Source organism: Glycine soja, chromosome 14, assembly GCF_004193775.1.
Source record: "Glycine soja cultivar W05 chromosome 14, ASM419377v2, whole genome shotgun sequence".
NCBI lineage: Eukaryota > Viridiplantae > Streptophyta > Magnoliopsida > Fabales > Fabaceae > Glycine > Glycine soja.
In genome coordinates this window covers 6239958-6266139 of record NC_041015.1, presented here as the reverse complement: position 1 = coordinate 6266139, position 26182 = coordinate 6239958, and the positions used below count along the sequence as shown (strand labels likewise).

General features: G+C 34.6%; 3 protein-coding genes across 4 annotated transcripts; all 3 read right to left on the bottom strand.

Moving 5' to 3' along the window:
* Nucleotides 1–1617: 1617 nt before the first annotated feature.
* LOC114384963 (S-adenosyl-L-methionine-dependent tRNA 4-demethylwyosine synthase-like) lies at nt 1618–7817 on the bottom strand. Its single transcript, XM_028344821.1, has 8 exons — nt 6697–7817; nt 6392–6507; nt 5992–6167; nt 4771–4961; nt 4596–4682; nt 2515–2672; nt 2222–2432; nt 1618–2137 (listed from the first exon to the last, which is right to left on the bottom strand). The coding sequence occupies exons 1-8, from the start codon at nt 7531–7533 to the stop codon at nt 1985–1987; spliced, it is 1929 nt and encodes a 642-aa protein (XP_028200622.1). The 5' UTR covers nt 7534–7817; the 3' UTR covers nt 1618–1984.
* Nucleotides 7818–8723: 906 nt separating this feature from the next.
* Nucleotides 8724–16004, bottom strand: LOC114385119 (probable methyltransferase PMT28). Of its 2 annotated transcripts, XM_028345091.1 has the most exons (8): nt 14752–16001; nt 14115–14264; nt 11864–12134; nt 11672–11764; nt 11039–11213; nt 10350–10592; nt 9941–10135; nt 8724–9048 (listed from the first exon to the last, which is right to left on the bottom strand). In XM_028345091.1, exons 1-8 carry the CDS (start codon nt 15559–15561, stop codon nt 8850–8852), a joined length of 2136 nt encoding a protein of 711 aa, XP_028200892.1. In that variant the 5' UTR covers nt 15562–16001; the 3' UTR covers nt 8724–8849. The 2 variants fall into 2 exon arrangements, 1 of the variants encoding a protein (XP_028200892.1); XR_003660845.1 differs by lacking the exon at nt 8724–9048 and having other exon boundaries at nt 10023–10135; nt 10265–10592; nt 14752–16004.
* Nucleotides 16005–18569: 2565 nt separating this feature from the next.
* Nucleotides 18570–23948, bottom strand: LOC114385150 (probable LRR receptor-like serine/threonine-protein kinase At2g16250). The gene is made up of 5 exons (XM_028345145.1): nt 23362–23948; nt 21166–23270; nt 20656–20781; nt 20143–20165; nt 18570–19831 (listed from the first exon to the last, which is right to left on the bottom strand). Exons 2-5 carry the CDS (start codon nt 23010–23012, stop codon nt 19242–19244), a joined length of 2586 nt encoding a protein of 861 aa, XP_028200946.1. The 5' UTR covers nt 23013–23270; nt 23362–23948; the 3' UTR covers nt 18570–19241.
* Nucleotides 23949–26182: the final 2234 nt, after the last annotated feature.

The window sequence follows — 26182 nt, the reverse complement described above, 5'->3', positions numbered from 1 at the left end:
AATTTTTTCATATAGATACCTTCAGAAAAAATTATTATATAGATTCTTTTTATGCTGTTTTGTATTTATTAATTTGTAGTTTGCATAGTGCGTTTGGCCATGTCTTCTATACGAGTCTAGTGGTATTTTTTTCTTGGTTTGGTCAAGCTTGTAATTTACCCCCTTTTGTATTTATCTTTTGTCGCAATTGGAAAAAGACATTTTGATTTTAAAATTTGTTAATTAACACGAACAGGGCGGTGCTGTACGAGAGAAACTATTGGTTTAAATAACTTTGGGGGATGGGAGGGTCCTAGAAATGGTGTTCCTTGCAATTTGTACAGAGACAAGAATATTGTACTATATTTCGTTCACGGAATAGACCACATGAATCCTATAGACAATGCTGTTCAAGTTGACAACATCCACTACATAGTGAAACTAATTTTTCCAACAAAGATTTGTTTTTTTCAATTCACAAAATTCGAACCCAAAATATTTACAGCCTGAAAATGGATAATTTAACTTCAGAGATTTTTTAATTATGTTTCTGGTCTTTAGAATATATATTAGATAAAGTTAAAGATCTTAGTCTTATAATCTGAAGTTGAAAATGTAATCAGTTCATTATTAAGATTATGATGTTAGATTTTATTCAGAGGTTTGTTCTGTCGTTTTCTCGTTCATATTAATGAAAAATGAATCAAATACAGATTACCATATACAAGGACAAAGTCATGCTGCTTAGATATTTCAATAATTTGTCAAATGCAGGCAAATTGAAAGCAGGGAATCTATATGACCATCTCTTAGTTTACTAGCTTCCCTTGGGGAGTATGATTATGTAGTACAAAAACATTAATATTGGAAACTAATTACGAAAGGAACCTACATTGATGTGAATTAGATTTCAAATCAAACGATTCTATCGTGGTCCAAAGTTGTCTTCAGTCAAAAAGACAGACAGAAAATTGATTTATAAATTTATAATTGAAAGGGACTGCTAAGGAAAATTGACAGAACATAGTAGCCGCTATATGAAAGCATGTTTTGGGGTAAAAGGGAAATCTGATGACTTTTAATACTAGCAAACCAAAATGATTAATAATGTTTCTCGCAAGATCTCTTGTGAAACCAAATTAGAGTAAAAAGTATATGATTAAAATGAATAGCACAAGATGGGACCAACAAGAAAATCACGCATGGTAAAAAGCGTGAAAATGCGATATCGGTACAATGGTGTAGGCAATGGAGGATTTAAGGTAGCACTAATAGAGATGACTGAACCAACAATTCTATAAGAGTGCATTGCATGTGAAGGGAGTGAGTGAGTGACGCAGCATCATCTGGGAAACTGCTTTAGATACCCAATATTTTGATTTTAATAATATACTGCGGGTGGGGTGAGGTGGGAGGTAGGAGAACTTGATAAAGAATAAAGACCGGCATCAATTTCACTATAATAAAAAGTATGTGACATCAACTTAATTCTATGAAAAAATTATTATTCGAGTCCCACAATAACAAAATTTGGCATTAAGTAAGCACCTCTACATTAACTTGTGACAATAATATTTTAAAATTTTTACATTACTATTTAACTCTTATCAGGAAAAAAAGTAGAGCATTACTTTGAGATTTACACGTTCTACATGTTTGCATTGTATTATAATATTTCCATTTAATCTTCCTCTCATGAAAGACCAACTGAAGGAATTTGCTAAAATATTACAACAGATCAACACTAAGCAATGCTTAGTGCAGCAAAAGCTCAAAAACATTGACATCCAAAGTACTATTTGAGGTAAATAAGAAAAAATGTTCTGTTCATTCAACTGCCAATTGGGAAAACATTGGGGCTTAAATACACTGAGATGGTACTAGCCTATAAAGCCACGTATTACAAAACTGTCCTATTGAAGTATGTTGTATAACCTAGAGTTATACACTGAAGAAAAAAGACCAACAGGAAAATGAATGTTGGGTGCCAAAAGCTCTTGAATGTCTAACCTGCTTGATTGCGGGTTGACTTGTGATGTCTCTCTTTCCTATATCTCAATTGTCCTGGATCAAATCCACCTTCCTCTGATCCATAAACAGACCACGATGGTGTGGCAGCCATGTAATCTCTGCTGTCAAAAGATCTTCCAGATGCCACCTGAAAATAAATTGAGGCTAAATATCATAAACAAAACAATAATCCAAATTTGGTCCAAAAGAACAGTAGGACTCAGATACCAACCAGATCATGAAATTTTTCATAGTCTATCCATGTATACCACTGACCATCAATTTTGAACTTATTAGTTTTTGCTAAGAGGACACAGCATGAGTGAGCATGCTCACACGCGACTTCATACTCTCCTTGGCTTTTCAAAGCTAGGGCCTCAGAAAAAGCTTTCACATCAGCATGCCAAGGGACATTATCCATTGTCAATTTTGATGTAGTGGACCTGTGAAGAGCTCACTGTCATTTAAAAGTCTAAAAGCTAGCTGGAGTGCTGGACTAAAGAGGGAAAAAAGTGGGAGACTTACGAGCCACAATATGTAACTCCCTTGATTTCAACAAAGTCAGGTTCTCCTAAACTAAAGAGCTTAGAATAAGCATCAATGTCTGCGGTATTCCAGCCTTTCACCAGGGTCAGACGGTATACAGTTCGCTGATGTTTTTCCTTTAGAGCAGTCAAGGAATCCTGGACATAGTTATGAAAATACAGACAAGCTGATCATCAAGAGGTCAAACTTTACATCAAATGACAAATTACTGGATGAAATCCAACTTAAAAGAAAAAGAAACTGAATTAGCTTTTCTTTTTCTGTCATCAAATAATATCTATTACTAAGATTATTAATACTTGTTAGTAGACAACTAATCAATTCCATTCTTTATAATGATAAAAAAACAGGTTCTAACCAAAAAAATACTCCCTCGGTCCTTTTTATAAGAAACAAATTGGTGGTGTACCTTTTGTCCTAATTATAAGAAACATACACCCTTTTTCAGATGTATTAATTGCTAAATTCCTTTTATAACCTTAACTTATTGTGAAATCTATTAATGAGACACTCACTCATTCCCCCATGCAAGTGGACACATTCATCAACCTTTTAACAAGTCACACTCGTTGGTGGGAAAAGTTATTCCTTAAATTACACGTAATAATGTCATCAAATATAAGTCATAATCATTATTTAAACCATTTAATTCTATGAGTAATTTGGGAATAAAATTAAAATTTATGACATTATTAATTAAAATTAAGTAAAGTAATTGTTTCCATTGGCCTTGATGAATTAGTAATTTGTTAATTTTGTTCTTTTTCATAAAAGGGCCAGAAGAAGTATTTGACAAACACATAAAGCATATTTCTACATTAGGAATCTAATTGAATTGTAAAAAATAATAATAATAATAATCCCCTTCATGAATTATTAGATACCTATCCGTCAGATTCACATTTTAATTGATCTTCAACTTCTAGTTGAAAATTTAAAAAGTGAACCCTCATCTTATTTTACACTGTAAGAACCTTGTCTCAATAATACACTTTACAACACATTCTTTCCAAAACACTACTATTGGGTGAAATTTATTAGAAATCACAAAATTAGAAGTAAGGCCCCACCCATGGTAACGAATGATTTTGAAGTGGAACTCACATGATTTTGAATCATAATAAATTTTAGCCAATGGTAACGAATGTTGCTAGCATTTCTCCTATAAACATTATATAAACTAACTAATTTTGAGAAATTTTCTGTCAAGACAACCAACAAGGACAGAAAAACTTATACTTGATCGTGTCACTTGTGAAATTTCATTGCCATCTTAAAAGAAGGATAACTATATTGATTTGGTATACTCAAAAGACACCATTGGTACAAAATTGTTGATCTAGCAGGTTCCCACCTTTATGAAATCGAAAAACCAGTCCCCCTTGACTTATATGAATATGGGTTGCTCAACATATCTGGAAACCAAGGAGAGCATTCTTTTGCAGATATTATTACACATTTTCAATATTATTGATAGCATTTATATATCCTCCCTATTCATTGCGGGTTGATTATTTTGTTGACACAGGCTTGCTTACAATGCAGTAAGGCCCCACCCAAATGAGTATTATACAAAGATTCTTCATGAAATTCCACTAATAACTTGCTATTTTGATCCTTTGGAACAACTCAATGAATTTAGTATATTTGCTTAAAATGTGATTGGAATGCTCTTTTTAGAAGGCTTGAATGATCATAGATCAGATCTATACAATTTTTACAGTAGGAAGATTAGCTATTCACAGACTAGTAATACCCACTGTTTCTTCTTTGGGATTTAGCACTGACATCCAAGCTTCAAAATTGGTAATCATGAAGGAAAAAGGGTCTATTATCATCCACAAACTAAAGATTCTAAAATAAGCTCTTAAACAACAGAAAAAAAACATATGCAATTCTGTTAAGCTGCTCCCTAGAGTAGTTAGAAGGATTTTTTCTAAAAAAATAAAAGTAAAACATACAGTTACTCTTCCATCTTCATACACTTCGTAAGGCATGGTCAGATTCTACTAAGAAAATATAAATCTAAATTTTCACTTAGAGAATGGGAAAATACTTACAATGAATCGCTCCCAGAAATCTCCGAAGAGTGGTCTATCAATTGCCTTCAAAGAGTCCTTTGTTGCAGCATCTACACTTACATATAACTGCAAGGGGGAAATAAGAATATCAAGTTTGACTAGCATTAGCATAACCAACAAGAGTTTAATTTGGAAAGTCTAAAAGTCACAAAACCTGGGTGACAGGTTTCAGTGACTTAATTTTCTCTGGAAATTGTGCATTTGTAACTAGAAAAGTGGAAATCCTCCTTTTGTGCAGCTCATCCACAAGTGCATTTATCCCTGGATACATAATAGGTTCACCAACAAGAGATAATGCACAATGACGTGGTGAGAGGCCTTCAGATAATCGCTCCAAGGTGACTCCTACAGGAAGAGTTAAATAAGCCAATTTAGAAACTAATCACACAACACAATGATGTGGAGAAAGGCGGGGTTGCTCTAAAGCTAATCTCCCCAATATCAGTCAGAATTGATACTTAACAGGGTACTTAAAGTGAGCCAATTTCTTTTGATTTATAAAAGGCTTAAATACATTTTTCGTCCCTGCAATTTAACACTTTTTCATTTTCGTTCTTGCAAAAAAAAAAAATATCATTTTAGTCCTTGCAAAATGTGTTTGTTTTGTTTTTCGTCCTTAAAGTGCTATCTAAAAGGGCTTTTAACAGTAAAAAAATGTTTTAAACAGTGAAAAAGTGCTATCTAAAGCGCTTTAAGGATGAAAAACAAAACAAACATATTTTACAAGGACTAAAACGAGAAAAAAAATTGCAGGGATGAAAATGAAAAAAACGCTGAATTGCAGGGACGGAAAATGTATTTAAACCTTTATAAAATTACACACAGTATGGCAATATGGAAATTAATATATCAAAATGGGTCTTGTCACCATAGAAATTCACAGGCATTAGGAAGTGCCATCTAGATAGAAGACAGTGTTGATATAACACATACAATCACTGAATAAAAATTAACATTGGATTTTTTTTTCAATGACATCATAATTTAAGTTTTGATTGAGAGCATGATTTGAATGAAGGGGTTTGAAGGGAAATGGAGCGACAATTAAATTTTTATTTTTGAATTGGGAGGGATATAATGTATTCCAGTGGGATGATTGAAAGGTTGCATGCATTTAAAAAAGTTCTCAAACAAGAGAATATCTACTTGAAATGAAAACTTTACCCTCCCCTTCTCTTTCCCTCTAAACTCCTTCACCATAGCACATCCTTAGTCTGCCCAATGCTTTCAATGAGAGCATGGTAACTGACAGTACACAAGATATGATCAAGGGCTAGCAGCATCGTTATTGACCTATCACCTATGTATGTCCATCAATCTGACAAATAGCCTTATACTACTTCAACATGATTGCAGCATAGAAACAAAAATTTACCAGGAACTCCTTTCATTTGTTTAATCATATTTGTATGCAGGTCTATTGCAGAATTTACAATCTCTATTGGATCATCCATCTGCCACTGCCAACTTTTCCCTACTGGATTTGTGTGATGCCTCCAGCAGAAAACACATTTATTAGCACATGCCAAGCTAGGGGTTGCCTCCATGCATCTGTAACAACTCCAAAAAAAAGAATGACATGGTAAATTTGGCAGCTGAAATATGGTCGCCAACATATAAAACAATAAATAAATCAAGATAAGGTCACCAACAGTATGGCCAAGCTTCAGATGGTGCGGAATGGCAGTCCACACCAGTATGATAATAAATTCAAGCACCTAGTGTTGCCAGCTAAAAGATAATGAACGAGTTGTAGCATGTCAAGTTGCCATTACCTGTGACTCTCAATTCCATAAAACGAGTGCTTATAGCAACCACCTCGACCTCTAAGCTGTGCCTTGGTCCATCTACAAAGCTTGACACCACTATGCGACCCAATAATTTTATACCCCTGCAAATTGGTAATCCATGAAGAAAGCCAATTCAAAAAAACAACCTATACCCTAATTCTCATCTACCAAAGCTAATTCTGAATTAAGAACCATCCTAATTAAGCAACACAATAAACTCAACAACTTCAACTAATGCAAATCAAACACGAATTACACAAAGTACCATGTAACATTATCACATTATATACCTGCTTCTCTAAATTTGCTCGAATCACCGGAGTAACCATTTCTCTTCTGCCATTCAATTTCTCATTGCTCTCTTCCCCATTAGCCACCGCCTTCCTCCACGACGGAGCTTTACCAGCAATGTCCTCAAGATCAACAATCTCACTACTATCCACATCAGACTCATCTTCAGAACTCGAAACGACGCCAGATTCCTCAGCACCATCATTATCACAGCTTTCCACAACACTACCACTTTTCAAAACCGCCACAACCTTCTCACACCACCGATCGAAAACCGCATCCACGTCACCGCCGTCGACGTCCCCTTCGAACAGGGGAACGACTTCCGCCGCGCCGAGCGCCCTCAGGTGCTTCGCGAGGCCCCTCGCGACGGCGTTGAAGGAGTCGCCGTAGGCCCGGCTCCCGACGCCAAAGACGGCGAAGCGGCAGCGGGAGAGGAGGAGGGAGCCGGCGCGGAAGTCGGCGGCCGCGTCGGCGAGCCAGGTGGCGAAGAAGCGGGAGGCGGCGGAGGGAGCGCCATCCAGCCACGTGGATGCGACGAGGATGATGAGCGTCTCCTTGGGGAGGTCCTCGGGCTCGTAGTGCTGCGCATCGACGAGGTCGAATGCGACGTCATTGGAGGCGAGGAGGCCGTGAAGGCGACGCGCGAGGGTTTTGGAGGTTCCGGTTTCGGAGACGAAGATAATCTTAGGGTTAGGGTTAGGGTTAGGGTTTAGAAAGAGTTTAAGGTGTCTTAGGCGGTGATATTTGTAGAGGCAGTAGAAGGTGGTGGCGGAGAAGACAGCGAGGAGTGTGAGACGCGCGGGGACTGAGGATAACGATATTGATATCGACATTGTTGGAGTAGAAAATGGAGATTATGAAAGAGAGAGTGATGAATAGTGATAGTAGCTAACTATTATGTGTTGTTGTTATTGAAAAATGGGAGTGAAGTGAAGAGTGCGTGTGCATGTTTTTAGTTCATTGATCTGTTTGCAGCGGCGAACACCATCGGAGGAATCAGCCAGCGAGAGCGAGCAAGAACCCTCTATGAGGGGTTTAAACTTGCAGCCCCGGTTCCTGTGTTATTGTTATTGACTTCGAGTCGATGCGAAAGTGGTGAAATAAAGGATAATAAGAATCATTTGAACAGAAAAAGAAAAAATGAAACAGAATTATATGAAGAAGAATTCTTTCTGTTATTTGAATTGTTTAAAATAAAATAAGATGAAATAGGACAAGATTAAAAGGCTTGCATTTTATCCTACTTTACTTAAAATTGTATATACTATTAGAAATAAGAAACTATTCCTTAATTTTTGTTATAAAAATCTTTTTTAAATAAATAAAAGAAAAAAGTATTTTACAATACAAATCGTGTCCCATAAAGTTAGAACTATTAACATTTTTTCAGATATATGAAGCATAACAATAGTAAGAAGTAAGAACATTTCGATTTTGTAAAAAAAAAAAACAAAAAATCATTTCAATTTGTCTTTCATTTTGAAATCCTAACCACACTTCTTGCAAAAAAAAAATGAAAAAATGAAAAGGACTTGTTGCAAAATTGTTCAAAGTTTCACCAAATTTCCCAAATTTGAACCGTGCAAATAGCTTTATATCTCAAATTCATCATAAACTTCCAATTATTTGAGTTAAAGGATAAAAAGTTTAGAGGTTTTAGCCTTAAGGTAAAGGCAAAATTACCATAAGAACTTAATTATAATCATTTAAAATTTGAATTAAATTTGAACAAGAGTAGGAAATGTTTGGAACAGTTTACGGAGGCCTTATTTAAACTTATGAAAATAGCTAATGACTTATCAATAAACTTGGTAAAACTTTTCAAAACAAATTCTTTTTAGTTTATTCTAATATTTTTATAGTCAAATTTATGAGATAATAACATATTAAATAAAAACTTTAGTTTTTTTATTTATTTATCCAAATATACCTTAAACTCCACACTACTTGTTATACATGAACTAAAACTACAATTAGAACTTAATTATACGGGGAGGATTGGTTAAATTTGATGATTGATAGATTTGTTGGAAGAAGGATGCCTATAAAAATTCCTTCATTCACATCATTTCAAGTTGAAGAACATGGTAATACAACTCGTACTTGTGGTTGATGTTATACAAGAAGAAAATTGCAAATAATATGAGACTCAAGGCCTCCACATAGTTTTCTGTGCACACAAGATACCCTCCTTGTCCTGAGCAAAAGTCATTCTAATCTCCCACTGCATACTTTTCAATATTTCCTCCAACGGATTTAGAATTTCAACTTTGTCACGTATGATTATCCAACCTCCTGGCCGTAATATACGGTCCACCTCAACAACAATGGTCACAGGCTGCTTGCACCTGCAAAATAATTGTTTCAAGAACATGGAAGCAATTTGAATTTGATCACAAGTTTCACCTAGCAGGAGCAAGTTTTAAAACTCATATTAAATTGTAATACGTAATTCTAAGTTCACCACAATCCTCAGAAACCTAAGCATTTAATGTCACATAACACCAAGAATACTCCTTAATTGCTTATGTGTTTAAAGAAATGATAAGTGATTAGGGGGTGAGTTTGTTTAAACTTTAAAATAAGTGTTTTTGAAACAAACTTTTTTAATAAGCATATAGGATTGTTTCTTAAATGTCACATAACACCAAGGATACTCCTTAATTGCTTATGTGTTTAAAGAAATGATAAGTGATTACGGATGAGTTTGTTTAAACTTTAAAAATAAGTGTTTTTGAAACAAACATTTTTTTAATAAGCAAATAGGATTTGTTTTTTGAAATAAGCAGCAAACTATTTATCTCAAGTAAAAGCAGTTTAGACAAACACATAAGCAAAAACATAAAACTGCTTATTTTATCAAGCACTTTTAAAAAAACAAGGTTAAACAAACTCACCCAATCATGTGATACCAACCAGCGTGTGTACTCAGAAGTATCATGTCAGCATGTAACACCTTTAAAATTTTTCTAGACGCCTAAAAATAGTGTTTGGAAGAATAAAACCAAAATTCATTAATTTTCCAAAGACCAAAAATAGTGATTTCAAACTTTAAAAGGATGAAAATCAAAGAAAAGAAATCTACAAAGACCAAAATCAAAAGTCGTTCATATATATGGACTAAAAACATACTTAAACCTTCTAACTTTACTACAAGCCGCAAGAACCAAACCATTTAATGTCAAGAACATCAAGAGAAAAAACATACATAAAACAATGTAAGACATTGTTGAATCATACCTGTTTTTGAGCCGTGAGAACAAATGATCAGCATGCAAAAGGTCATATGTTCTTGGATAAGTGCCAAATGATTCACACCAATCATGGTATATACCAATAAGCCCACGTTCAAAAATGATGGGAAGTGTATCCGGTGCATGAACAGGTACTACATTCATCACCCAGACCTTTTGTTGAGAGAGAGCAACAGCCAATCTGTATTTTCAAGGAAAAATTGTTAATTTGTTTTTACCAGTGTTCCTAACACGTGTAGGAAATCATGCAATGAACATAAACATGTGCATTAAATATGTGTAATGTAAGAGAAAAAAAAATGCAGCTCACTCATTGATGCAAGGATTATCCATGATATCTACAAGCTCTAAGACTTTCAAATTGAGAACAAAATCAAGCTGGTTTTCTGGCATACCCTCCGTAGACAGATTTCATGTCCATTACATTCCGGATACTTGTCCAGTTGATGCCCAATCCATTGAGATATGACTTATTAGCAACAGCATTCCAGTGGTTGGTGTCTGCAACCACTTTCTCTTTGTTGTTCACCCAGTCAGGATAAGATTCGAGCCTCTTGGGCCATTCCTCAGGCCACTCTGCTCCGTGTTGTTCAATTCCAATTGGAATGGTGTGCAAACAAGTCTTCATGGAAACATACCTATTCAAAGAATATTGAAAAAATAAGTCATACTATGTGATGAACTCAAGCTGCTAAATGCAGTAAACAAACAGCTTTACACACACACAAAAAAAGCCATAATATAGCACAAATGATGAGTTTGGTGTGGAAGTATCCTAAGCATCTAAACATAATGCAATTCAATTATAGACTTTTTCCCAGTTTGGTTTGGAAGCTCAAATGATCAAAATTATAATCAGAGGCTGCACTATCATACTAATGTGCAATTATATGGCATTACCAGATCAAAGAAGTTCTTCTAACATAAAGTAACACAGAAAAATCAGGTTCGCATGTTGAAGATAAATACACATTTTGACATTGGCATTCAACTATATGAAAATTATAACTGGACATGCATTGTAGAAAGCAATTTCATATTACTAGAAGACCAATTTTGCAAAATAATATTTACAGTAGGATACCAGGCTGCATCAGGATTTTCATTTTCTTTGCAAAGTGGTGGAACCTTCTTCCTTCTCAATTCGTAAATGTCATTTCCTTCAGGCTTTTGATATATTTTAACTCCAACTTCACCAACATCATCACTTTTATGCGCCAGAACATTCCAACAAATAGATGCGGTCAATGTGGTCATGGCTGGAAGAGAAAAGACACGTAACTGTCACTTGTATGGCATTTCAATTGTCAAGGTTCATATCTACACAAAGCATTGCCAGATGTGATACACACTGCAAATTTTATATCTTACAGGACATATAATATGATCATTTTATGCTAATTTAATTTATTTTCCTATATTTATTTTATATTATATAATATTTGAAATGTATAATTATTACCAATATAATCTGATCAAACCAATAGAACATGATAAAAAAAAAAAGTGGTCCATTTTTTACAAAATTAATAAACCTAATTAAATATGTCGCTTCAGTTTTGCTAAAACAAATGGTCAGTGAATAGAAATAGCATCAAGTTAGCAGTATCATAATAACCACACTTAAAAGACAGGGTGAAAAAAGGAATCTTTGATAAGAGACAGAGTTCCTTTATTACATCTGTGGAGGCACTTTTGAATCAAATGTGAGACCAACCTTCTTCTTCTTCAATGCTGTCATGTTTAGTTGACATAATAAAGTATCCACCAGGTCGTAGAATCCGATTCATCTCTAATAGAAGCTTACCACCTGAAAAAGTGGGGAAATGTAACCTATTCTTCTAACAAAATAAATATAATTTGGAGAAACTATTTTCAGAGACAAGTAACTAAAGACAGGAACACAAACCATTGGAATGCCAAGGTATGCCGCAGCCCCCACAATGTATAGCATCAAAACTTTGACTTGGAAAAGGAAGCCTCCTTCTACTAAAAGGGCTAATCACTGCTGGGATGCCCCGCTCAAGCGCCACCTGAGCTAAGTCCACTAGGTCATTCTTCAAGCCTAGTGATAATGTTAAAACCTCCTTGTCAAGGAGAGCAGCTGCAAAGCTCGAATCTGTACATCCAATGTCCAGAACAACACGAATATTTTTACCCCATTCAATGTCTGGTACCATCTATAAAATTCAGAATGAGTTTCAAGATGTTTCCAAGATGACAGCAATAAACAGTAAAAAGAAAAGTATTCTGTTAGGTAATAGTTGTTGTAACTCTAGCTAATATAAACAAACAATCAAACATCAATATTGCCATCAGAATGCAATTATAGAATATGTAATTGTGCAAATAAAACCAAGGTTGAAAATAGTTGTGACAAGACAATCCTAGAAATTTCATTGTCACAAGCATTTTTTTCATCTTATTGTATCTGTTACTGTTAGAATATATGGCAATATCCAAAAGCATCTTATCATAGACCACCCTTAAGGATTAATTTTCGTATTTCCTCATTATTTCTTAGGATTACTTACAAGATTTTCCTGTCATATCATGATTTGTTTCCTTAATTAGTTAAAATTATGGTAGTAATTAGTATAAAAATGAGAGTTAGTGCTCTAACTTTTATGAGTAGAATAAATAATATATGCACTAACACACTATCATCCAATCACAAATTGTCATGTATGATAAGTTTATTAACTTTCATAGTGTAAAAACATTTACACTGATAGTGCATGCCCATCAAACTCTTACGAATATATCAAATTGTTTTGTTCCCTAAAATTTGGAGTTTTACTTTAATTTCAAATTAATTCCTTCATGCAAGTTCAGCCTTCTTCCAGTTGTGTTCTTCGTTTAGATCATCTCTTCATCTTAGCTCCCACTATGCATTTTATTGGTGTGTCTTAGACAATTTTCTGGCTATTATGTCCTCCTTTCAGTGATCATTGATCATGTTCTCTATTTTAGCCATCTTATCATTGGTTTCTTCTACCATCGTGACATCTCCACCATGCCCTAATACTCGTGTTTCTCTCCAAGTTTCTATCTCCTCCGCCGTGCATTTTTTTGGTGTGTTTCAAATAAACTCTAGTTATCGTTACTATTCCCCACTATTGGTCATCATTCTTACTTATTTCTCCTTTTTGGTTCAAATCATGAACTGAGGTAAAAAAAAAAAAAAATCAACCTACTCTCATGGCTTTCCCAAAGAAATCAATTTGCCTCGTGACTTTACCAGAAGTATCAATTGGCCCCACAATAATCCCAAAGAATTGTCATAGTTCCTTCAATCTACAATCTCAAATTATATAGTTTGATTTATTTTTTTATTTAAAGGGTTTGTTTGTAACATGCTTAAAGCTAAGTAAGTTTTAGCTTGGGGGAGAGAGTTAGAATATATGGAAATGTCCAAAAATATCTTATCATATCTTAGAGTATCCAAAGAAAGTTTATTTTGTTTGGGAAACTGAAATAATTCTTCATTAAACAATATTCTTGTCATTGGCAATACACGGAATCATTTATTTTATTTCCATGATTTAGATAAAAGAATTGCAAAGCTAGAGGTCATGACTCATGACAGTTGGTTGATGTTGTGCAATTACACACTTACACAGGAACATGAGCAGCATTGCATTTGAGAAGAGGTTCAAACCTTAGGAACTAAAGCAACAGTGAGACAGTGACAGTGGCAGCAGGGTGTTGCCATAATAACTGACATATTTTATGATACAAAATTAAAATGCTGATAGTTTATGAGCTAAAAGAATTGACAATGATTTTCAAGGCATAACACTTTGAAAATAAGTGTCAAGCTTACTGAACTGGCCAGTATCTAGATCTTGAAATTATCTAAATACATGAAGTACACACCATATATATTTTGTAGTGTTAAAAGTGGAGACCTACTATAACTGGTAATTTCCCTTAATTCATTGTTCTCTCCTCATAGTATCTCAGGTATAATGAAAAAAATATATATCATCAAATTACTATCAAGTTAATCTCTAATGTCATTAAGGTAATTCTGAGTTTATAATGCTTGAGAAATAAAACTCTGGCAGTCCCTCTTCTTATTGTTTTGCATCTATTTTGTTTGCCAACAATCATGCTTAAGAGGTACCAAACATAATAAACCCTAGTGGAAAACTTACCTCTTCAATGGACTCAAGATAGTGATGAATCCCTCCCTTCAACTCAGATTGGTTTTGGGGAAAAGTAAGATACTCTCCAGACTCCATCAACCAATTATGCCTTTTTATGTATGCAGCTAGTTTCGGGTGTGCAACATTCTTATACAATATCTGCACTGACACGAGATCTTACCATGAGAAAACAAGAACACACCACACCAACATTTAAGCTTACGAGCCAGTTTGAATAAATTTCAAAGAAAAATGCTAGGAACAAACTCTTTCAAATACACTCTCTCTTATTGGTTGAAATTTATTGAAAATCACAAAATTTTGTGGGTCTCACATCATATTTAATGAACCTCTCTCCTAATTCTGAAGTTTTCAAAAAATTTCAACCAATAGGAAAGTATGTGGTAGAAAGAGCATGTTAGAGAGTGTGTTCCTAGCATTCCTCAATTTCTAAATAAACTCCTATAGGACAAGTGAATAAAATAATTCAAGTAAAATGAATCAAACTTCTTGTAGGAATTAAAATCAACTTATCCACCTTAACTTTTCCATAAGCTACCTTATCTAACTTCTCCATAATCACCTATAAACTTATAATGGCAATATTGTAACTCAGAAATTAAACAGTTATCTCAATTTCATATACCTTCAATTTGCTTTCAGGCCAGGGTAGTGGAAATCCATACCCTTCATGAGGAAGAGGAACCATACACATGAAGGGCGTCCTCGGGCAACTCCTCTCCGTGTGCCGGTAGCTTGGTACCTTCCCACCACCAACTTCAATATCAATGCAGGGAATGTAATTATGCTTGCTTCTAGTGCTACACAGTTTCCAGCTATAGGTAGCATTTGGATTGAACAAGGGTCCTTTCACTTTTCCCTTGCTTGCTTTTCTCACCTCCTCCACATCTTCCACCGCCTCAGAATCACCCTGATCCACAGATTCAGCCAAATCACCGCCACCATCAGCATCCACATCCCCCTCACTCTCTCGATCCACTCTCTCCTCCTCACCCTCCACCTCCACCTCCTCTTCACGCTTCTCTTTCTCTTCCTGGTCATGTTGTGGTTGAGGATCTTCATCCCCTCGATGATTCCCTTTCTCCTTATTATCCTCCTTATGCACGCGTTTCTTCTCTTTCTTTTGGTTGTCTTTTCCCTTGTGTTGTTCAGGGTGGGAAGACCCATTCCCGTTACTTTTTTTCTCACTCTTTCCACCACCACCACCCTTTTTGGATTCATCTTTCTTCAACTTCTGAGGTTTGTGAGAAGAGGAAGAGGACACGGGTTCTGCAATGTCCTCAAAGCTCTCCCTTTGGGTGGTGACAGAGGTTGAAGAAGACGAAAACACCCCCCACACAAAGATGAAGCAGAGACCCAATATGGTCACGGCTGTCATCTTCACCCACAACCCATGAGGGCGCTTTGCTTGCCGAACTAACCGAGCTATGGCCATATATCTCAATCCAACAACCAATGAAAAATATTGAAAATTTGAAATTTCAATAATCGATATCAGCTCTTTGAAGTTTGAACTAGCACTACCAAGTACCACCCTTTTGAAACGAATCTGATCTAAGTCTATTAGTCCAACACAAGAAAATGCAAAGAGTAAATGAATGGTAATTGATAAAAACTTGTTCAAATCTGAGAAGTGAAACAAAGAGGTTGGTTAGGTGGTGTTGCCTTTTATCAGAGAAAATGGTGTCTGTTTCAGAGTGAAGAATGGGAAAGTAAAAAAAAAAAAAATTATAAAAAAAAGAGGGGTTAGTGATGCAAATGGTTACTGTAGGAAAGAAGGGCAGAGGGGGAAGTAGCGTCAGCGGTTGGGGTATCATGGTTAGGCAGAGGATATGTTCCTCGGAGCTTCGATCTGTATAAGGCTGGATACAGAGACATAGAGTATATTATACGTAGTCAGCATTTAATCAACGGTAATAACTAATAATAGCGTGATTAAATGCTTTTTCAGTTTTCTTATAAAGTTTGAATTTGGTAATAGTAATTGTTCAAGCTTTTTATTACATGTAATTTGTTGACTTTGCTTCTTTTTTTAATCCCTATAAAATTATTTTGTTCATTTTAGTCTTTGAAATATTATTTTTTGCTGTCTTCACAAAAAAAAAATTATATATTTTAAGCTTTTTTAGTCTATACTACTAGAGTTGTTCCATTAAAAGATAGCAGCGTCACACTATGGCACCATGCGTTGTTTATGAGGATATATGGCATTTTTATTTTTCATATAATAATGCTTAGCTTTCTAAAGGACATCATACAAAAGGATAGGTTTAAAATGATATGAAGTTTGGGATTTTGCATTCTCAGTTTCTTCTCATTAGACAATTGAGAAGCTAATACACATTTGGGTTATAAGATTTTTACACAAGTAGTGTTGTGTTGTGCAGGAACTTCAACACGTGAGGAGTGAGTGAGACCGCATTGAGAATGAAATGCATCATCTGAACGAGTCTCTCAGGTTAGTCTACAATTTTTCAGATTAAAGAATCCAGATGAAGATACCAAGCAGAAGTTAAATTCGAAACTTGATAAATTGAAGGTTAGGCCTTTTAGGCCCATTCTCATTTTCTCATGTCATGCATAGAAGTCTAATTATGGGAATTTATTTTTAAGTACCTAATTCTTTTATCAGCTTGAAAGAGAGAGTGCGATTAAGTCATCAAGAAGCTCAAAGAAAATTACACCAAAAGGTAGAAAAGCTTTAGCCTTTTCCCAATATTTTAAGTTCTGTTTCTACTGATCAGGGACACTAGAGTTCATGCAATTTACTTTATACAGTTTCACGAGCCATGGGGCCAGCTGATGAAGACTAGTTATCAGAACTCTCGCTTTGCACATCAGGTAAAATTTGACTTCCTTTGAAACTGTACAGAATCACCGTAGCAACAGGAAACTGCACTTTCAGTTGTATTTTTTTTTTCCAGTCATTGCTTTGGTGTTAGATAGCAGACTAACTCTTGCCAAATGATGCCTTAATATGATACCAATGTGTAAAGAACATGTTGGTAAATTATGCATATTATTATAGCCCTTTTCCCCCTCATTTAGAAGCTTGTGAAAATGATTGCATTTTTTTTCCACTTTCCAAATCATAAGTACAAAATTGATCTCAGTGAATGGTAATTCGTTTAATGATGCAGGTTGAGCGATTTGCGTGCCTTTATACTAGCCAAGTATCTAACTTGGCATTGTTCTCTTCAGACAAATACTACAGACCCAGTGAAGATTTTATGCAGCATGAATTTAGCATTTTTGAAAGCTGAACTCTGCTACTGTGTGCTTTGTTCTGCACCCCTTCTCTTTTTTTGGGGGCATATATGGTTGTTGGTGAATAGTGATAGTAACATTTCGAGGTTTTCAAAATCTGTCAATAAGGTGCAAAATAGATACTTATTGAATTTTAATATTAGTTTTGTTAGATACTTTACGGAATTCAATGGCCTTACAAAGCAGTAGTTACACGTTTTACTTGGCTATAATTGCAGTGGTTAGCTAATGTGAGGCATACTAGCAAGTAGTTTACATGTTTTATTTGTTAGCAACTTAATAAACCCATGAATAAGTCTAAAAGAACGAATTTTAAGGTATGCCAAATTTATCAAGAATCAAGAGGTGTTTTACATCTTTGGGTGCGAATGGAAGCTTACTCAACCAGTTTTCGGCTCAAAGAACTTGTTTCGTTCCTTCCAGGCTCTAACGAATTTATTAGGTTATGATTATAAATTTATATTCTCATTCTTCAACATGATTTTTTTTTTACATGTAATCACATCATTATTAAATACTTACTTTCATACATATTTTTAAAAATATTTGTCTTAAGTTTTCTGTGTTAATATCCTTTAATCTTAATTTTAATTACTTTATACTTCACGCCAGGATGACTTATAAGAAACATGGTTGAGGAAGACGACGCTTGTCTCTGAAATTTAACCCGGTCTCTCTCAGAATATCACGTTTTGAGATTTGAGGTACTAAATAGCAATAAGTTAAACCAATCAAATCTACTTGCCAAAACATTTTGTGCACGGGAGCATCACAAGTCATCTTGTTAATCGCACTTTATTAGTAGTTTTTTTTATAATTTATAATAATTCATTATTTTTTATTTATCAAATATATTAGTAAAGTTTTTTTTGAAAAAAAAAATATTAAACTAGATCTTTTGATGATAGAGGAAGATATAAAAGTTAAAAAGAATAAAAGAATGTTGGGGTGCGCCAGTTATTCACAATTTTTACTGTTAAATCCTACAAAATTTGAACTTAGTTCATTTATAAAATCAATCTAAAACAAACAAGTTTGATGAAGTATTTATGAATCTCACTCTAATAATTCATCAATAGCAAATTCACACGTTGTAGCATTTGTGACGGAATCCTAGAGGACTTTGTGCTGAGAAACACGGCAGATATGATGAGAATTTGTGTAGAACGACAAATCTTTTTAAAACAAAAGTAGAATTACTGAATTGTAAAAGTTGTGTTTCAATAATCACATCATGAACTTACACAGAGAACCTCTAGTAGCACATGACTTCCAACCAATCAATCTAGTACTAACTAATGACACATGCTAAAGAACTAACTAATAAACTTAACTAACTCAACCAATTAACCATTTTGTGTTTTTCTTAAGCGCAAAAAGATTAACTTTCAACACTCAAGATTAGGGCAAATGCTACAGAGCTCAAGAAGATTTACAATGCTAAATACATATAACCTACCAAAGAAAAGCTGAGTAACAACGTTTTTCCCCCTTACAATTACTCATTAAAATGAAAACCCTTTCATTATTTTTCATTTTGTCACACACTTTTAACCTAAGAGAGGGCTGTGTGTTTCAAACAATCTATTGAATGAGTAAAATTATTCAGTTTTTTTGGAGCTCTCATACCAGGCATTTCAATCTGTACTGCTTAATCTAAGCTTTGGAAAGCAAAAGCTATCAATAGCAGTATTATGGTACTCCGTTGCTTCAATATGGACCATAATGGATGCTGGGTGGAGTCTGACGTGCTAATAACAAGCAATTGCTATGGCACCACCAATTATCCGAGAAAGTGGTAAAAAAATCTCACAGACTAAAGAATAACCAAACCCATTTCACAAGTGGTTATCTTGTCACTCCTGTCTCCACATCTTGTATTTCCAATGGTTCAGGGAAAATTTCATTGGACGATCTTTTATTGGAAGAAGAGTGATCATTTCCACTACTTTGAGAACCTACTTTTCCTGATTTTTTAGTGTCATTTGAACCCTCTTTGTTTGTGGCAACAACACTGTCTGATGAGCTGTGCCTCCAGCTACCAAAGAATGCAGTGCTCCAAGATTTCCTAGAAGAGTTTGTTCTCAACCTTGCTGAGCTAGTATTTTCTTCTCTCACAATCTTCAATGGATTTTCCAATGCTTTCAGGACATGTCTCATAGGAGGACGTTTGGAAGGCTTGGGTTTCAAGCATGCATTGGCCACAATTGCCATAGCCCATACCTCTTCCAATAGGTCCTCATCCACGATCAATGATGGGTCAATAATCTTAGTCACCCGTTCTTTATCGTATATAGTGATGTAAGGCAAGGTTTGCTCTAACCACTCCTTTGTAGTGGCATCATCTGACTTGCTGACTTCAATGTTACCGGTAATGAGCTCAAGTAAAATCTTCCCAAAACAGTAGACATCATAGGTGCATGTCACTGGTGATTTACCTGTTCATTAGCACAACAGAAAAAGAAAATGTTCAGGATTTCTCTTGTAACAGTTTTAAACAGCAAAAAGATCATAAATCTTGATGCCAATATGTAAGTATGCATGTCCTTTCTATGTACTAACATATGAAGCAGTCTAGCAGATTGCTAATGTTTAGTGGACTGCTGCACTGAAGTATCTTCCATAAAATAGATCTTGCTTTTTATATCTAGGTCTAGACCTTAGATATGTCTGGCCATTAAATGAATGGATGCATGGATTAACAATCGGGTTAAAAATTAAATAGACAATGCGAAACCAATTTACTCACCAGAATCGGCTTGATTAGAAGATCTGCAAAACCACAAAAAAATAAACAGTTAGTTACAACCTTTTCTGAATATAAATATGAACAGGAGAATGAATTTAAATATCAACAAAATCAACATGCAGTGACAGCTCTGTTTGCTAGTGCTTTTTGTGTCACTTGATTACAAGAAGCATCCATATCAATAAGAATGCAATCTTTTTATCTACAATCAATTAATTAGAGATACATCAATTTTAGTGACTTACGAATATATACAAATAGCTCAAATGACTATCTATACTCAAATATGCACTAGAAAAAGAGAAGCAACAATTATACTAATTATACTAATTCTAACAAAGATAAGTAATAGATCTACTAAGTCATTCTTTCTAGCTTATAGGTATGATCAAATCATTTTCTTGCCAGTATATTACAACCATTAAAAGCTTCAGTATGTTTACAAATCATCTTAGTATCTCTTTCATTTTCATTTGTTATAAAACAGTTATGCTTTATGAATTCAAAACTTACGGTGGCTTGCTGAAAACCCTTGAGATGACTCCTTGTTGAAGATCTCCTTGGGCAGTAACCTCACTCAAACTTCCTAGTCGCACTTCAAATTTATCATCAAGTAGTATACTGCTAGCTTGGATATCTCTTCAAAAATCAAGACTAAAATTTCAGTAATTTGCAAATCTGCAAAAGTTCTTTCAAACCTCCTCACTTTACACATTGTTAACAGTGATAATGAACTTACAATTTAATGCAATACAATAAGCCATGCAAAAAACAATATAAGAGACCAGAGCATGTTTATTTATTTTATGCCAATATATCAGTCAACTTCGAAATTCTATTTCTAACATAGAAATATGCCATTCTAATATCACAAAGGCACCATGTAAAAGAAAATGAGAATCCAACATATTTTGACAACATAAATTCAATCAATTTTTTCTGACAAATTCAATTTCGTGGCTAATCATATTTTTCTATTCATAGTAAGAGAACCCTAACAATTCGTGATGCATTTGGTATTACCTGTGGACAAGGGGAGGGCTGCACTCATGTAGGTAAGCTATGCCTTCAGCAGCTCCTATCGCAATTTTCAATCTCGTGATCCAATCCAGGGACTGTATTTTACCATCTGAACCAGTGACTCTGTGCAAGGAAGTAGCTAAATCTCGATTTGGCATGTACTTGTAAACTATGCATTTCTCATTTTCATTGTCCAAGCAGTGGCCCAGGATTGGAACCAATCTTGCATGTGGAACCTTACTTAATAGTCCCAATTCCACAACATACGATTCTCTCTTAAATAAATTCAAATCTACCTTTTTGACAACCACAGTTGCTCCACCTTCCAAGACTCCCAAGAAGAGGTCCCCAGAATGACCATGCTTTATGACATTTGATTCAGCGAAATTGCCAGTCAAACGGAGCATTTGCTCAAAACTATATGCTTCTCCCACACCAGTCACAAAGTCAATATCTTTCGGAGGTATAGGACTTTCCCCTTCTTCAACAGCCCCCCCATCTTTGGTCTCCCTTGGAACTTCCAAGCTTTTCCGATTGTGACATTGTTTTAGAACAAGCATGAGGACCAATGCCAGCAGCACAATAAAGCCAAGCCCACCAAATATTCCTACCAGCATGAATATCACCCGTCTGCGGCTTCTGGACTCAGATTCTGGGAATGCAGAGGATAAATTTCTTTTATCATAAAACATTCTACAATCTTCCAAATTCCTCTGGTTTGGAATCCTCTGTAGGCAATTTCTATCTAGATCAACATTACTAACACCACCACCACCACCTAGCACCTCACCTTCCAAAAAATTACTTGATAAATCAATCATTTTAAACCTGTCAAGTGAAGTATTCAGAAGTCCATAGAACATATTGTTTGACAGATTGAACACAACACCAGCAGAGCTAACATTCCAATCGGCAAAATTCGGCAGTGTCCCAGTGAGGTTGTTACTGGACACATCAAGAAAGTGCAACCTAGGCATTGACCTCAAATTAGCAGGAAGAACACCATCTAACAAATTCCCTCTGAGAATGAGAACCTCGAGGGCCAAAACCACAGAAGAAAACAAACCACCCGACAATGACCTCGACAGAAAATTCATACTAAGATCAACCTCAACCAACTTGGAAAGGTTACCCAGTTGAGAGGGAACCGACCCAGTAAAAGAATTCCCAGAAAGGTTCAAAAATTGAAGACTCGAAAGGGCACCCAGTTCAGGTGGAACAGACCCAGACAAGAAATTATAAGAAAGATCAAGCCTTGAGAGGTTCCCAAGTTTAGACACAGAATCAGGCACAGGCCATGAAAGAGAGTTGCCAGAGAGATCAAGAACAGAAAGCCTTGTGAGGTTCCCAAGGGTCGAAGGCATTCTACCAGTGAGAAAATTCCCTGAAAGCAACAAAACTTTCAACTTACTCAACCTCCCAATTGAATCAGGAATTGAACCCTTTATAGAACAAAGGCTAAGGTCAAGCTCCTCCAACACACCAAGTCTCTCACCCAACCACTCAGGAATAGACCCATTAAGCTTAAACCCAGAAGCATTAAACGTTTCTAAGAGTGTGAAATTCACTAGAGAATCCACTTCAAAACTTGGGTTAAGCCTACCCCACCTTGTTCTCCTCAAACCTGACACGTTTATACCCACAACTCGACCGTTCCGACACTGAACCCCGGTCCAGTTCCCGCACGGTTCGGCTTTTATTGGCCAATACTTTGCCCTAATCTCCAACGATTGTCGAAGCTCCCTTAACGCAAACCATTCTGTTCTCGAACTCAAACTCATTCCCATTGTTAATCCAATCATCAACAACAACACTGTAACCACGCTCACTGCAATTCCTCCCATTCCCATGAATGCTAAAACTCACTCTCACAAACTCAACTTCACTTTTTTTGTACACAAACAAATATATTCTTACAGTACACAATCTTGTTCGGGTCGGATAGAACTACTATAAACAGTAAAAAATTCTTCCTTTAAGTATTTAACGAAAAATACAGCTGGATACCAGGACTTGAATTTGAGACTACTAGTTAAGCTAGAACCGGAACAATCTTGTACTAGTTGATCCAGGTGCTCGATTGTAAATTGAACTTCACTTTACTTCATCTGCATGCATCAGTTTAGTTCAATTCAGCAAAATTGACATACCTCAGAATTTTATTTTTCTTTTTGATTTTTTTCTTCACTTTTTTATTACCTGCACATGATGCTGTTCTGCTGTCTCTTCTGAATTCAGACACAATCCACGGAACGGATCCATTAATGTCTGAGTTCGGAGGAATGTCTCTGTTGTTTTAATTTCCTCGCACGAGCTGCGTGGATGAAATGAAACACAGGCTTTGGCATGATTAAGGTTGTATTGTATTGTATGTTTGTGAGACTGAGTATAATGTTGTGGTGTGTTTTACATGACCAAAAGGGGTGGTGGTTTTGGAATTGAGGTGAGGTTTGTGCAACCAAACATTAAATGGGATGTGAAGAGAATGGATAGTGCATTAATAATGCCCCCAACTGCCACGAGGCTAAGTTTGTTTCTAACTCACCGAAAGATATTAATGGACGCGTTTGAAATATATATATAGAGAGAGAGGTGGTGGTGAAGAATGAAGAAGACTGTGTAACTGTGTAAGTGTTTTTCTGAAAAAGGTAGGGGTGTGTGTTAATGGTAGTTATGAAGAGTAGTGTGTGCTAGTGTGTTGTGTGATTATTATTGAGGGTTGGTTTGTAAAGAGATTGGATTGGAAAAGCTGGATAATACAATACAATACTGCAACACATCAATGAAGTGCAAAAACAAAATGATTGTCAATTTGTTATTAGAAATTTCGTGGAATTACATGCCTTTTTCTTTTCCTTTTTTTTTGGGAGTTGAATTTTCTTTTCTGGTTTATGCTGTAGACGTGAAAAGGTGAGAAGGATGCATAAGATTAAACAGTGACACATGAATTTTAATTTCATATATTTCAGTAATACTTCTTATTTTTTTATCACATTATAAATATTATCATATTCATATTTTTTTTTCTAGGTGTTAAATAATATAATTGATGTTCCTGTAACAATTTTTCATATCAGATGAGAGTCTCAAGTTGTTGTAATGTGCTGTCTCTTGTCTCTTCACACGTAGAATTTTCAAAGGGGGAACCAATTTTGAAATGTCACGCTTTCAAACCAAATGATCACATGACAACAGATAGATCGGTCCAAATCCCGTAGTTTTGTGTAGAAAAATATAAATATGTGTGGGAAAATGAAGATGGGGCGTTTTGTTTATTAGGTTAATATTGGCTTGCTTGATTTAATTGTGTGTTCAAACCCAGCCTTTCTGGTATTCAATTTTAGCTCAGTTGACAGATATCAATCTTGATTTTTATAATTGTAATGTGACGTTGGTGATGAAGATTCCGTTTTTTATTATTATTACACGGATATTTTCTCATATATAAATCCTCTGCTGTAGATTTGTTTAAAAAAACATATAACTTGATCATCATCATAATAATTTTATTCTACATATTTGCATCATTCTCTATAAATGAATTATAAATAATGTATAATAAAAAAGTTTACTTGTTTAAAAATATTTTATATTACCATACAATTATAAATTATCATTATCAGCATATTATTAACTTTTATAATAATTATTAATATTCCAAAATTTATAATCCAATTTAAAATATAAATGTAGAGATATGTAGAGTTAAATATAAATAGTGCTGTTGTAATATATTGGGATCACATATGATCGTAAACACTACAAATTGATCAAGATGTCATGAACTGGACTCATCATGATGAGAGCTTTGAGATGTGAGAATTCAAACTATCTTCAAAGATTTATCTATGTGATACTTAAGTCCTCTAAGATTTAATGGCTTTTCCAATCTGATCTGTTGAAGAAGCATAACTAGAAAGTGTTACATATTTTTTTTAATCCAAGAATTTAGAGGGAATGAGATGGGGTATCTAAGAAAGGTACTTAATTTTAAAACATGAAAAATCTATATCTAAAAATTAGGGCTTTTAATGAACAATTAGTTTTAAAATTAAATAAGGGGAGATTAAATAAAAAACAATAATGCAAAATATTTTTTATTCCATATAAGTATGAATTGAAATTTGAAAATAATTATTTAAATTAATTCATACAAAAACAAAAGTTTGCTAGACTTATTGTCATGCATGGAAGGAAAGCAAATTGGCGGATTTAGACAATACCAAACTGACCTGGACTGATCCTATGAATGCAAGACTATGTCTTAGCGTATTTGTAAGCTAAAGATATAAGATAATTTATAAAAGTTTAAAAACATCTAAAATTAAACGAGGTGAAAGTGAGACTTTAATCTTTTAAAATATTCACCATAATCACAACAAATAGATGGTGATGTATAAAACTTATCCTGAATTCAATTCTTACATTAGGCAAAATTAATACTTTAATTTTATCTTTATTCTTGTTGATTGAAATTACTTGTCAGCGGGTGAATACTCTATATCAATGTCATGGTGATAAAAAAATATAAGTGTCATGTTAATTGCTTATATAAACACTACATCAGTACTAATACATTACATCAAAATTAACTTTTAATTTTGGATGGTCACGGAATGGAAAGATTAAAATTGTTTATTTAAAAAAATAAAAAGACTAAATGTATTGATTTAGAAATAGGGAGTCAAAATCGTGGATTTAAAATTATAGGAAATAAAAATTATAATTTAGCTTATTACTTTAACTATTGATATTTTTTTAAAATGATTAAAATTTAATTTAGAGATAGAAATAAAAGAATGGTAGTTTGAGATGGTTGAGAGAGAGAATTTTTAGCTAGTTGCTCGATGAGTATCTGAAATGCACTTCAAAGTGAGAAAATAAAGAATATTAAAAATGTCTAATGGGGAGAGTGAGAAAAGTTTCACGCACTCTTCAAATTCTAAATTATGTATTCTAATTTATAAAATAGGAGTAGATTTAACAAAAGGGAATTAAACGAAAAAGCTAAATTTGTATG